The sequence below is a fragment of the Trachurus trachurus genome (genome assembly GCF_905171665.1).
Source record: "Trachurus trachurus genome assembly, chromosome: 4".
Lineage (NCBI taxonomy): Eukaryota > Metazoa > Chordata > Actinopteri > Carangiformes > Carangidae > Trachurus > Trachurus trachurus.
Window position 1 is genome coordinate 23,040,950 of NC_139898.1, and position 14,734 is coordinate 23,055,683.

The window sequence follows — 14,734 nt, forward strand, 5'->3', positions numbered from 1 at the left end:
TTTGGAGCCCGAGGAGAAAAAGGACAAACAGTTTTAGTGGAGTGGAGTCTTTCCTCTGAACAGCATCCAGATCCTCGGAGCATGGGGTAAGTTGGAGATTTGTGTCTAAAATGTGCAGCTGCGATGTGTTCAAGAGGCGAAATGCTTCAACCCTGAACTTGGTGGTGACTTCTGTTGTTCTGTCCCGTTGAACGGAGCGATCTCTTTGTTTTAAAGCGGGTTTTTTTGTTTGTTTGTTGAGAAATCAGCCAGAATCGGTTGACACGTGACACGGCGCTGTTTTACTCTGTTTACATTGTGTGGGATATTATCGAGACAAATTCGTCCTTATTCGTGAACCGACCGTGGAGCTTGACCCAGTTTCTCCAGAAGTCTGGGGTCTGTGTTTCCACACCTGAATGTCAGCAGCTGCGACCGCGAGGAGGAGGGCGAGTTTTACCCGCTGTGGGACCCGCTCGGCTGCTGCTTTTTACATTTACACACACCCACTGACTCACACTGAGACTGAGGTTTGTTTTATACTGGACTGTGTGGTGACAGTTTTCTGGTCATGTGATAATATAATACACAAAGGTCACGCATTCATCCTTCAGTTATTGTGACTATCTGTCCTCCTCTGTTTGCATCAGACACACACACACACACACACACACACACACACACACACACACACACACACACACACACACACACACACACACACACACACACACACACACACACACACACACACAGAGGAGCTTGGACCTCTTACAGTACGTTTGTTGTGCAGGGGGATTCTGGGTGGTGGGTTTGCTTGGAGAAGATCCTGGTGTCAAGCTGTGCTCAGTCTCATTAACTCTGTGTGTGTTTGTGTGTTTGTGAGAGAGAGAGAGAGAGAGAGAGAGAGAGAGAGAGAGAGAGAGAGAGAGAGAGAGTGAGAGAGTGTGTGTGTGAGATGAATTATACATGCACTATCAGCTTGGTTCAAATACACCTGATCCTTCCTCACATTACCACAGCCTTGGCTGTCAGCCCCCTCCCCTCTGTGTCGGTTTAGTGACACACAGATTGAGATGCTGGTGTAAGAGAACACTGTATTAGGAGCATATATTATACTAATTTATATGGTATATTCATTCTAAGGGCCATTGTTGATATTGGTTTTGCTCATGCTGTGTTTTCAAAGTGACAGTGAGATGAAACAAACATCCTGGCCTAATTTGTCATGAAGCATAATCTCACTATCAGACAAAAACACGTTGAAATGCTGTTTATAGTCTGTTTTATTTAAACAGACTATAAACAGGTGGAGGGAGGTGTCACAGTATTTGTTTGTGCTCCACTGGTTCCTGTCTACTACAGCTGCATCACCAGTCAGTGAGTGGATCCCACAGAGGACAAGTGAGTCCTTCAAACGTCCTTAAAGCAGAAGTAAGCGATCTGGTCGTTTTGGCTAACTTCGTTAGTTAGCAGCCCCCGCCCTCGTCATAGATCTATTGGTCCTCGTGCCTACGTCACCACATTCACGCGCATCCCTTGGCTGCACACACAGCCCTTCATGCCGTTCTGTCTCCTCATTGGATAAAGGTTGTGGGGTACAAGGAAGTATACAAGACGTTTTCTCCTCAGCTTACAGCAGAGCAGAGTGACTGACAGACCCGTGTTTCGGACCAAACACTTTATGTAAGTGATTGCCGTTGGAAGATATAACAATTTAAGACTTATATTAACACAAATATTCCGCTTACTTCTGCTTTAAGGCCTTAAAGCTGAACCTGGGATGCAGATACTGTGATAGTGTGCTTCAACTTTGTTGAGGTACTGAAGAATGTCACCTGAGCACCTGGGCATCTCAGTGGTCTCTCTATTATGAATGAGTGAGTCTTACAGCTTCACTCAAAGAGGGGAATGCCAGTGACCAGCCGTACAGATACTGTGTCTGTATCGGTCTATTGTGTCACTCTGGCTCTGCGCCACAGGTAGAAACTATGTCCCTGCCAGGTATTTGAACCTGCTGTGCAACATCCGCAGCTGTAGGAAAACTTTTCAGTTGAAGCAAAGGGCAGCTCAGTTTGTTTTTGTTTTTTGATGTTATATGTTTGATGCTCTAACTTAGTATCCACCCAGCATCACCGTCTGCATCAAAGAGGCCGCGGGGTCCAATCAGCTTGTCCAACCAGGATCAGAAAGGGCCAGGATGTAAAGGCTGCAGCTCCTCTCCCCTCTCGACAGAAGTGAACACCAGGAGGAGGAGATGGTGGAGGAGAGTCTTGATCAACAACCACTTTTATGCCTGCAAACAAAACAAGTGTAAAGTGTGCAGGTGCTCATGCTGCGTACATCTTGTCTCCCAAGTACTTCATATCATCTGAACCCCCGTGGATCCGTGTGCAAAACTGAATATGAATCCGACAGGATGGAAATCCTTTGAAATGGCTTCAATTATTTACAGCCAGTAGCTTTCACATTCTTCCTGTTAAGTTACATATGTATTTGAAGGAGAGCAGTTAAAGAGGGCCACCTGAGTGCATCATGGAGTTAATGAAGTGTGCAATTAATTATGGGATAGCGAGGGAGGCTGTGGCTCATTTCTTGGCCACATTAGGAGGAGGAGCGCCTTCTCTTTGGGGCTGTTGATTACTGTCAGTGTTTAGCTCGTCACTGTGGGTGTTAATGAGGCTCCGACAGCTTCCAGTGTGACCAGGATGTTGAAGCGCCACTTTTAAATAAAGCTGTGATGTCAGAGTTATTCTTTGACTTTCCTCACATCACATGAATGCTGTTTGGTGCAAATGGGATTGTCTTTTGTAAACTTGAGTCTGTCTGAAGTGAAGTGTGTGTGTGTGTGTGTGTGTGTGTGTGTGTGTGTGTGTTTGTTGTGCAGCTGCTGTCCTGCGGAGATTCTCTCTATTGGATTTAGCAGCGGGCATAAACAGAAACTAAATGACTCACATTGGGGAATCAAACTTGATCAGGGGCTTCCCTGAATACTGTCTGAAAACTTCCACAGGTTGGTACATTGTTTCACTTTTATAACTTGGATCCTCTTTCCTCTTCTCCTGCTGCAGAGGAGTTGTCTGCCAGCTCTAAAATGTACCCGCTACATCGAGAGAGGTAGAAACACCGCCGTCGTCTCGTCGTACTCTGTGTTGTGGCTCTGCATGGCAGGGATGGGCGATATACACTAGTCACGCTGAACATCTGATCACTGTTATTGATACTGACGATTGGCTAAATCTGCTGAAATGCCAGCAAAGACTTTAAGAAATGTATTCATAATTAATTATTGTGGTGGATTTACAGTGGCTGAAATTAAAAGGAAAGCGTAAAAACTAACTAAATATTTTCAAAGGAGTCACTGTAAATTTAAAATAGGGCAGCTTTGAATGCAGAGTGCATTTGATTCACAAATATCTGTACTATCGATACTTTGGGGATCAATCCGCCCATCCCTACTTTATCAATCATTTACTTATTCCGAGCAAAATCCACCTTCATCTCATCCCCCTGATGTTTATCCTCCATCAGCGTGTGTGGAAACTGTAGCCGTGCTGTTAACTGTGTTAGATCTGATCCACAGAGTGGAGGTTTCATGCTTGTCATGATGTGCAGATGTTGTCAGCACAATCTCCTCCTCTTATTGTTGCCGCCCGGTGTCTCTTTCATCATACCGTCCGCCTGTCATTCGCTCCATTGCAGCCCAATTGCTCCATATACTTTTTTGGATTGTTGTCAACGTATATTTTTTTGTTGTTGCAAGATTGTGGTGTGTTTTGCATGTGAAACCTGAGTGTTCAAAGTAACCACAGCTGTCAAACATACGCAGTGGAGTGTGAAATCCATTGTCTGTCCAGTGGATTCATGGTGTAATATCACAAAATGGGAATCCCCAAGAGATCAAGTCAGTTGCTCAACTGACCCGCAGACGCTTTTGTGCATTCAGCCGCCTTTTAAACCATCTGGTGATTGACACACAAAAAGGTGGAGTATGACATTAACCAGACGAAGAGTTCAAATAGTCTTCATTCATATTTCAGAGCACATCCACACTCTGAGGTCTCTGGCTGGTTTTAGATTATTCACCTGCAGCTATTTGGATAATCAAAAGTGACAAATATTCTCTGGTGTCATTGCATGGGTTATAATTTTTTGTGGGTTTTTCACTTTTTTTGGACATTTTATCGACCAAATGATTAGTCAGAAAATAATCATCAATGACAGAAGCCCTACTTTTATTTTTGTGGGGCCTTATTCTGAAGAAAAGACACTGAAGGGGCTGTATAAGTCGCTAAATCTTACAACAAAGTTTGTCATTTAGGAACACTGCATGCTCACAGCTTAGCACAGCGACTGGAGCCCTATTGCATAGTGTAACTACTTCACCACAAAAAAGAACTATACTCTCCCTAAAAATGATCAATCAAGTCTTTGTGCATAATCAAACAAATAACTAATGAGAAACATAGAAGTGTGCTGCAGTCTACCCACTTGCTATCGGTGAATATACAGCATGTAGGTCACAGTGTGATCATCAATCTATATAATGTCCACAGAGGTGGAGATATGAGAGGATGAAGATGTTCCTGCCTTCCTCCACAGCACCGACGACGACGTCACACCCACACCTTGGTTTCACTGGGATCATGATCAGTAAATCTGCAGCATCGCACCACTAAGAAAAAAGTGTCGGCATCTTTACTGCTGTTTCAGAGACGCCTGAAATTAATGACTAAACAGTCATCTCCCCCCCTCCCTCTCTCTCTATTCACTTCATTTCACCATGTTTTATTGGCATGAAAGTGAAAAACTGTGCCACCGGAGGACTCAGATGAAAGATCGGCTCCTCTCTCTCTCTCTCCCTCCCTCTTTCCTTATCTCTTTCTCTCTCTCTGTCTCTCGCTGACCTTCAAATTTTGAACACAGAAAACACTCTGGCTTTGTGTCACCTTCATAATGTGAGACAGGAGTAAGTTATCACTCAGACTCCTGCAAGAGGAGCTGACCTTCAGATAAGAAAAGAGCTGTGCTGTCGTCTTAAAGACAACTATAGAGCTCGTGTTTCAGGCTTTTTTTCCCTCCTCCCAGATGTTTTGGCAGCTACGGGGCCTGTGGTTGTGTGGTGCAGAGATGTCCTTGTAAATCAGAGACGCAATGAGATGCTTGGTGTGTTGGTCAACATCTCCTGATCAAAGAGGACGTAAAACTCGCAAACCATAATCCTTGTTTTACTCCAAAGCTCTCCTCACTTTGTGCCAGTGTAGAAAACTCTGTGCATGTTGGGTTGTGGTTTGCAGTGACTTGTTGAGCCGCTACAGTACGACTTAGCGTTTCCCCTGTGCTGTGTAGCTATTTCGGTATGTGGTTGTAGCGTGTCATGTTGCCGGACTGGGCCAGACACTTTCGCTGGCTCAGGAATGTGGACACGAGGCTGCCGGCTCAAAGAGGTCAGAGGAAGCAGAGCCTCAAAGGAGAAATACTCTCAGAGCAACAAAGAGAGAAGAAGGCTTTTCCTGTTCCTGTAAAGCCCGAAGTCCCCAGAGGCTGTGAAACCACAGCAGAGCTCCAGCTGTGTGTTGTCTTAATGCACAGAGGGTGAAACACGATGCTCTCATTTAGAATTTGACTCCTTTTCAGATGGATGCAGAAACCAGGTCAAACACAGACTTATGGGTCAACACTTGCTATTCAACCTGACAGGCTCAACATGAAGTTTTTTTTCCCCTATGATATTTCAGGATTATAATTCAGCGCCTGAAGTTTTTGATTCGTTTGGTTTGAAAGATCTTTGAATCTCAATATCTGATGGTTTGATATAAGCTGTAATGGAAATGAGATTGCATCTGTTTTTGCTGTTACATCTCCAGTGTAACAGCAGCAATAATGCAAAGCTGACAGCTCAATTAACATTGAAACTCATACAGAAACACTTCATCCGTCCTCTCATACTGGCTGTGTAGAGATCAACCCATCCTCAACAGATTTTAATATAAATAATCAGAGCAAGTCCTTGACCAGACAGTCAGTCAGGAAGTCTAATGACTTGTTTTTTTTCTGTTCCTCCTCTGCAGCTCAGTGAGGAAACACAGTCTGTAGAAAAGAATAAAGGACTTTTTAATTTAACTAAAAAGGAAAAATACTCTTTATAGGATAACGAGTGACTGAGGCTCACATCCACTCTTGCTCAGAGAGAAGAGCTGCATCGCTCGGTCCCTCCACAGTCTGGACAGGATGAATAATGATGAATTTATGCTTTCACTGAGGCTTCTTACACTTTCCCCTGCCGAAGTTTTGAGGGTCAAAAGGCAGCAGGTGTTGTATTCTGCAGAGGTTGTAAAATCCCGGGAGGCCGATTTGTGTTTTGTGATTTGCGATGTTAGCAGGATTATAAAACTGACATGACTTTGAACTAGTGGGAACAAAAGATAATATTCAATTTACAGCGATATAGTACATCAGGGAATAACAGCAAATCATCACAGGTGAGAATCCGGGGTCAGTGATTCATTGAAGGATGAACATATTTTCAAAACATGTCGTACGGCTGCTTGATTTATGTAAGATGAGCCGACTTTTTCTGTTTTCTTCTGCCTCAATGGCAAATCATCCAACCACAACATTACTACTTCATTTCTTTTCCTCTGAAGATGCACAGGCACACAGAAGTAACGGTTACAGTGACTTAAAGTCCGACAAATCACTGGGCTAAATGCGTTACAAAGATGAAGAGTGAGATAAGAGAGAAACAGCAGCTGGACGTCTTGATGTGTGGTATCATCATTTGCATACATCTTGACATAGGGAGGTCTTTCTAATCTCACTTTGAGATTACACACATGTCAGACCTACTATAGACCTTAGAGATAAAGATGCGTGTAGCCTCTGTGATGTCAACAATAGGTTTCTGAAGAGCGGTTTAGAGTAGGTAATGTCAACTTGTGGCGGCATTTGCTCAGTGACGTGTCACTAAAAGTAGCACACCCTTAATCAATACAAATATATCCTCCTTGTACAGTTGTTATGAAGGAGGAAATGAAACACAGGGACCAAAACTGGCTGTAAATGTGTTTTTCTTTTCTTAATTGTTTATTTTTTGTTCATTTGTTGCTCTTAATGTAATGTTTTAAACTTTTTATTTAAGTATAATCACATTTTGAGAACAGTTAAAGGAACACAAGATCTCACAATATGTAAAGTGAGCATAGAGGTTAACAGGTGCACACTGTCCCAGAGGCATTTCATCAATTATACACAATGTAAATGGAGAGGAAGATGAATTAAAGAGGAACTATGCAAATTTTTTACCTTAATTAAACACCTTCAGAGTAATTGTGATGGTTAAATGACTTGTAACGGGGAGAATGGCTCCCTGCCTTCCCCCTAGGGCCTGTTGGCTGAAAACCAACCTTGCAAGATCAGTGCCTCCTCAGCGACCTGGTGTCCCAGCTCTCGCCTCGACGACTCCACGACACAAACACGCCCCGTAATGCGCAATCTCTTGTTTATGACAGATAAGACTACACAAATATACACTTAATAAAATGTATATGATACTATATAACGTCATACGCCTTCTTGCTGGCTTGGTTGAAAACAAATGCACATGGCTGGGGAGGAGGGTTAGCGAAACAGCGAAAAAGCGATTCTCCTTTAAAGAAATATGAATAAAATAAGGGCTATGCATTGCAGATAAAGATACATATCTAACTGTTGCTGTGTTGATAGGACAGTGGAGAGAGACAGGGAAGTCAAACATGTTTATTTCTGCTGTGAAGTTGGCCGGTGTAACATGTGAGTCTATGGGGACCGTGTCCCTTCAGAGAAGTGCAGATCTTCAGTGTTGGCTTTGCTGTTCAGCCTCGGAGGTTTCTGCTCGATCAGACCGTCTGCAGGCTCTTCTGGATCGCCATTTAAACTCTGAGACATTGGCTTTTAGGACTTTTGGCAGTGGGTTTTACAGCTTCAACCTCCCTTATACCCCCCACCCCTCCTGGCTATTTACAGCCCACAGAGCTTATAGGCTTCATTATTGGCAGTTTGAGGAGCATTTTCTCAGAAGAGGCCGTCGGTGTCTGACCGCAGGGCTGAACGGGAGGATGCAGCTTCTGTTTCACAGCTTCACAGATCAGGGATTCTGGATGGGGAATCGGTGCCGGGGTTAAAAGGGAGATGAAGGGGAGCAGCAAGAGAGGATTAAAAAGTGATGAGTTGCGGGGAAAAGACACACGGCACAACCATGGTGTGTGTGTGTTAGTGTCTGAGTCAAGGCAGCCAAACAATGAGTAAGGAATACGTTTAAAGGGATAGTTCAACATTTCGGCAAATTGGCCCATTGCCATAATCCCTATAGTTTTAGGAGTACATTCGTTACCTTTAATTGTCGGTGCAAGCTGTTTTTAGAATGGCAGAGCAGAGCTACGCTACGGAGGCTAATGGGATTTCTTGGTTTCCCTCATCAAACTCAATCCAACAACTCCAAAACGCTCCCGTGGACAAGTTGGGACCTGCACATTCACCACGCTATGAGATGATAACATAACGTTACGAGACAGAGTTGTTTTTGAGGCAAATGCAGAGACTGCTTGCCAAAAAACTGCCCCATACGGGAACATGCGTCAGCGGTTTTGCATGAATTTACCTCGAAAACAACTCCGTCTCGTAACCTTCCGTTATTATCTCATAGCGTGGTGAATGTGCAGGTCACAACTTGTCCACGAAAGTGTTTTGGAGTTGTTGGGATTGTGTATTTGATGAGTTTGATGAGGGAAACCAAGAAATCCCATGAGCCTCCATAGCTCTGAGCAGCTCGTGGCTCTGCTCCATCGTTCTAAAATTGCTCACACTGACAATTAAAGGTAACAAACCTACTGCTATGACTATAGGGATTATGGCAATGGGCCAATTTGCCAAAATGTTGAACTATCCCTTTAAATAATTGTACACCACTGAGCAGCTTCTGTGTTTTTATGGGTGAAAATGTGTCACAAATGTGAGAATAAGCGCTGATATGATACTTTGTAATTGTGACATTAAATACATCCAATTTGCAATGGCTTAAAAATTACTTATGATGCACCTTGCAGAGGCATTATGGATTTTGTGTATGTTTCGGCCCTGACCTCGACATCATGGAGTCAGTCTGGGAGCACATGAAGAGACACTTTAATCCACAGAATAAACTGGCAAGTTCTCCTAAGGTGGCTGCAACAACCTCCCCGCCAACCACCTTGAAAACTGTGTTTCTGGGGAACACTTCAGCTCAGTAAGGGGCTGTTGAAGAGTGACAGTTTTTGTGCTGGTTTCATCCTTTAAAGAGCCGCCCCGCTGTGAAATCAGCAGGGCATCTCCGGTTCTTTTTTGGATGTTTTTTTTTTTCCACCCCTTTATTAAACCCCATGATGCATAGTGTTATGATGTTGAAATAAAAATCAAAGTGTAATAGAGCATCAGAAGAAGAGAAAGTCTGCTATAGGTCAAGTCTTATTACTCTGGCGTCCACTGAGTTATGGATTTTAGGCATCCATATCAAACTATGTCCAAAATTTTGATATAGAGCTGCAGCCATCAGTAGGAAATTGATCAGTTTCACTTATTTTTCAAGCAAATATGCAAAACATTTCCATTTTCTGGTTTTCAGTTGTGTGAATTTGCTGCTGTTCAGTCAGATATCACAATAAACTGATAATGCATCTCTGGGTTTTAGGAAACAGATTTTATAGACCATTTATAGATTTTAAAATTATATTTCCAGCTCAATTGGCTCATTCACGTGTCCTCTTCTCCTCATTTTCATGGTGCCTTCAATTCAGGTTGAAAATGTGACTTTTAAATTAAATCTTTCTTTTGATGCAAGAGCAGCCAGAGTACAGTTAAACACTGACATACTTTCCATGAGAAACCAAAAAACGATTGCTTTGATCTAGTTAAACTGAGCAGCACGTGACATTCTTACATCACCGCCAGTTCGTATCTCCAGTATATGAGATGTGATGTCTCTATAGGAGCTAATGAACCGTTATCAAATACGTCCAAGCGGTAATTTGAAGCCGAGCGCGGAGGCCTGCAGTGCACACAGCCACGTAGTTCAGAGCAAAGCCGTCCAGCCCCCTTGTATTGTCATGGCTCCTGCATGTAGAAAGCTCAGCCCTCCTACTGTCTGACTTCCAGCTCGCCCAGATGGAGCTATCACAGAAGTCCCTCTGTTTACGGCCTTTGCTGCGGGCGAGAGCCAAATACCGTTGTAATATTTTCCTGTCCCGCAGAGGAATTATTTCATCTGTGTGAATGTGACGCTGAGGAAGAGCTTGCCTGCTCAGCAGCAGCCTCTCCAGGAGACAGACTGGGGGGAGGAAAATGGGTTGTTTGTTTTGCTCAGTCTGACATTTCATCAGATGTAGAGTTAGACGCATATCCCTGAAAGTCATCTTAATGCTGCGAGGTAATTAATTCATCATGAGGTTGGGGTGTTGCCCGTGGCCTCGGGGCTGCATGCCTCCCCCTCCCCTCTGTCTGGTGTCATCGCTGTGTTTAATAGGAGCCGTGGAGGATTAAAGAAACCTTTAAAACTTCTGCCATCAGCTGTGGCTCAGCTGCTTTTTACTCTTCCAGGTCTCTGACAACAACGGCAGAATATCAAGTAAAGGGTTTCCTTAAGGCAAAACTTTCAGAAGTTTCTTTGAGGCAAATCGCTGTTAGTTGGCACCACATCAAAATCATCAGATGATCCAGCAGCGGTGACTGCCTCTTGCGACAGACTGCTGAATACAAAGATGTGCAGGGAAGGAGATAAAATGTCCCAGGAAGGCATGAGAAGTGGTCGTGCCCACAGAGGTTTGAACCACACTTGAGGATTCAGCGCCGTTCCCCAGATGGCTCCGGCTGCCTGGGCTCAGATCCCAGCAGAGCGCTCTCCCTCTCTCTCTCTCTGGTGTCTCCCAGGTTTTGCCTGTCTGTCTTTTTCTATATCTCCTACGCTCTGACCCTGAATACTAATAAAAAAAAAATATCCCAAGGAGAATGTACCAGCTGGTCCTCTTACATGAAAAAGCAGTTTTCCAACAGGCTGTTGTGTCTGTAAGAAACTCAGCTCGTAAAAGCTTCCCAGGTAGATTTAACAGATCTCTGGAAACGTGCAGATAAACATACAGACGAATATATAAGAGATATTTCATCTTTTGTAAAGTGAATAATAGATGTAGAGTAAATCATTTTGATAGGATAGAAAATTCTCAAGCAAGATAGTGAACAATGCACAAAACAAAAACACTCGGTCTCGAGGAAACTGTAACAATTTTTTTTCCCACAATGTTTCCCACAGATCTACCAATCAATTTATGGAGGCACTTGGCACATTTATGTTAAAGATCATGTCAGTTCCAGCTCTACATGATTCACATGAACTGATTTGCAGTGGTTGAGCAGCGAGGAGCTCAGTGTGTGAGGATTTACATTAGTTTACTGCGACATTTTCGACTCGTCGTGACCCTCTATCATCAAAGTGCAAAGAGACTCATAATAAATTAATATTGTTCTTAATCCCAGTGGTTCCTGGTGGTATCTTTATCTTTTTTCCCCACGCTACACATACACAGACATTGTAGTTTTGAAAACAGCAGAGTGAACCGATGTGATGACGTCACGTTTCTGACCCTGTTAATTACTGAGCTGTGATGTGAACACTGCTTTCTCTCCACCCATGCATGCGTTGACCGTGTATGAAGGAGGGGGAGGGGTGGCTTGATGTATGTATGTAATATATACATCACAGCATCAGGCGGGTCCCGGTCTCCACGCTGAATGAAAATTACTCCTCACGTTTACTCAAATTCTGTTGACTTCAACTTTATTTCAAAGGGAAGTTTTGCTATAATTCACACACAAAGAATATGATTAACCTATAAAATACAATTCATTCAGCAAGATTAGAGCGATTAGTTAAAATTAGCTCCATTTTATATTAAGTTTCTGCTGCTTGTTAAAACATCAGTAAAGATTTAGTGTAAGAGATAAAATGCATGCCACTCTGAGTCCATGTATATTTTCACATTCGATTTCGCTCATTTTTCTGCCATTAATACAAATTATAGGTAAAGTGTTGAAAGAAATTTGACATGAAGCAGCGAACATTAAAATACATATTGAATTATTTAAGACATGTTTTTTTTCTAGAGCAACACATAGTTTTTTGCTGCTGCCTCCTAACATAGAGCAGACTGCTTTCAAAGTAATGTAAATGACGACCTTACACAACCCAATGTCGAAAAAAGTCGAACCATCCCGCAGAGCCCCTCGTATCCATGTTGGCTTAGAAGTTGAGTTCATTCTTGATTTCTTCATGTCATGTTTTTTTAATCTGTTATATTTTATCTTGTTTCATCAACTGATGTTCAAGGACAAGAATTCACTGTCGGTCTGGACTTCAAATCTGGAAAAAATTAGGGAGAAATGGAAGTTTTAAAAATCTTACAGCTCTTTTTTTGTGACCACGTCCTGTCGACTGCTGTTTCCAAGCTCAAGAATCATCATGCATTGTGAGGTTTTTCGTCTGAATGTGTCTTCAGTAGTCGGCCGATGCTGTTGCTGAAACCTTTGGAAACGCTGGGCTGATTTCAGGGGCTTCACTTCTCACTTGTTTGCACTGACTGCGTCTCCTCTGGCAGCTCTTCAAGCTGTCATATATGAACAGCTGTCTGCTCCTGCCCTGTCATTTGCTCTCTTATACTCTCACAACACCTGATTTAATTAAAGGCTGCACACTTTCATATTAATCATGTCTGGTGTGTGTGTGTGTCGAGGTACAACACACTGTAGCGCACTGGGCAACACGTCTCTGTACCTCACTGCATTAGTTTAGACAAGACCTCCTTTGACTGTCAAGCTGCTGCTGCTGCTGCTGCTGCTGCTGCTGCTGCAGTATCTGCTCTGCCTCACCTCAGGAGGAGTTTAATCCAGTTTCATTCTGCTCATATGATCAAACCTTGACGTGATGCATCCTGTCTAAGCTGATTAGCTTGACGGGCTTTTTCACAGAGCGGTGTCGAGATAGGCCAAATGAGTGACGGGACATTCATTCCTGTGTGATCCGCTGTGACGGCTGCGGGATGATGAGCAGTCAGTCATCATCTTCTCATTAAGATGAGAATATGATAGAAAGGAAATCCTGATTGAAGCCATTTTGCTTTGATGTTAATTCCTATTTATTTTGGCTTACTGGCTTAATGCCTTTAACGCCATAGTTATCTGTTACGCAGATAATTAGTTTTATTGAATATAATTAAGTGCTTTCATGGTGCTGTTAATGTGCTTGATCTGTGTCTGATGGTTTGTGCAGGATTTTACCTCCTGACAGTGAAATACACATCAGATTAAACTCTTCCACCTGGATAAAAATACCTGGATGTTTTTTTTCTTTCATTTCCTTAAGAAAATAGCTTATTTGCTAATTTCATTAAATGGCACACATTGATATGGAGGAGCAGTGTGGTTTCATCTCGATCTCTGTTGCCATCAGCCTTACAAGCACTTGTAAATGAAACGGCCACACTCAAGGGCAATTGCATAGTATAGCCTTTAAAGGTGATAGAGATGATAACTCATGCACTTCAACTCTCAGCTGGGACATTTTGATGCAGTGATTAAACGTTTGGATATGATGTTCATGTTAACCTACAGATGCCCTGTGTGTAATAGTGTGCAGTTATTTTCTTTATCAGGAGGCAGACTGAATTTTAAGCTCTCTGAAAAGTTTTTGTAATCATAACTGAGCTGCAATAAAGACAGACATAATATCCATCTCTTAACACCAAGGGCAGAACCAAAAGACGTTTTATCTGCTTATCCCAGCTTCAAATTTTGTGAAATATCCAGACGTTTCTTATTTCAGCTTTATTGTGACTCACAACAGTGATGACTGATAGCATGTTTATATACATGGCACCTTTTCCATATCCTGATATTGTTGTTGGAAGCAGCACTTGACAGTTTGCAAGACCCAAGGCAGACGGCCGCCCTCTCTGAGCCCAGTTCTGTTGGAGGTTTGTTCCTGTTTAAAAGGAAAGACTTATGGATATTATACAATTTATAAATCAATTTGAATTCATAGTTTCTTATCAAACGGCCTTTCATCCGCATTTTGACTTTTTTGGGCAGAAAAGCACAGGTGAGATCATGAATGGCTCAGTTCCCTGCCGTGCCTGTGAGTTGGCATGTAGGACAGCAGCAGGGCGCTGGATCTGACTCACCAAAATGAAACAGAGTCATTATTAATGATATAAATTAAAACCTGGGCCTTTCCGGCTATTACATGTGTCAAAACGTCTGCTGTAGAAAAGGCCCGTAGAAGGAGGTCACGAGGCAGGAACGCATTGTATGATGTGAAGCAACCTCCTGGGCTGATGCCCAGTGAAACAGGAAATTGGTACATTAAAATCCACAGCTATTCAGTCAGACTAGTTCTCTAATACTCTGCTAGCATCATTATTTTTCTTTTACTCTGATGGGACTCTGTTGTCCTGTATACTTCATATTACTTGCACTCAGAAACTCCATCCAGTAAGGGTTCATTTAACAAATCCATTTGTTTCTGCCCTCAGAGAAATGAAATAAAAAAATTTCAACAGCAGCCAAACAAACATTAGACTGGACCCAGAGGCCGGAACAGTTTTATTAAAGGAGCGTCCTGTGTGCCCTTCTCGACTGAAAATCAAACCTCTTTTTGAGTTCTTGTGCAGCCGTCACAGAAATCTCAATTATGTGG

At 42.8% G+C, this 14,734-nt stretch overlaps 1 protein-coding gene across 1 annotated transcript in view; it reads left to right on the forward strand.

Annotated features, from left to right (window-relative positions):
- Positions 1-14,734, forward strand: part of LOC310984305 (homer protein homolog 3-like) — a 46,365-nt gene continuing 31,631 nt past the window's right edge. The window contains exon 1 of the mRNA XM_083969487.1: positions 1-86. Coding sequence (XP_083825613.1) covers positions 82-86 — 5 coding nt within the window. The 5' untranslated portion in view covers positions 1-81. The remainder of the gene's footprint in view (positions 87-14,734) is intronic.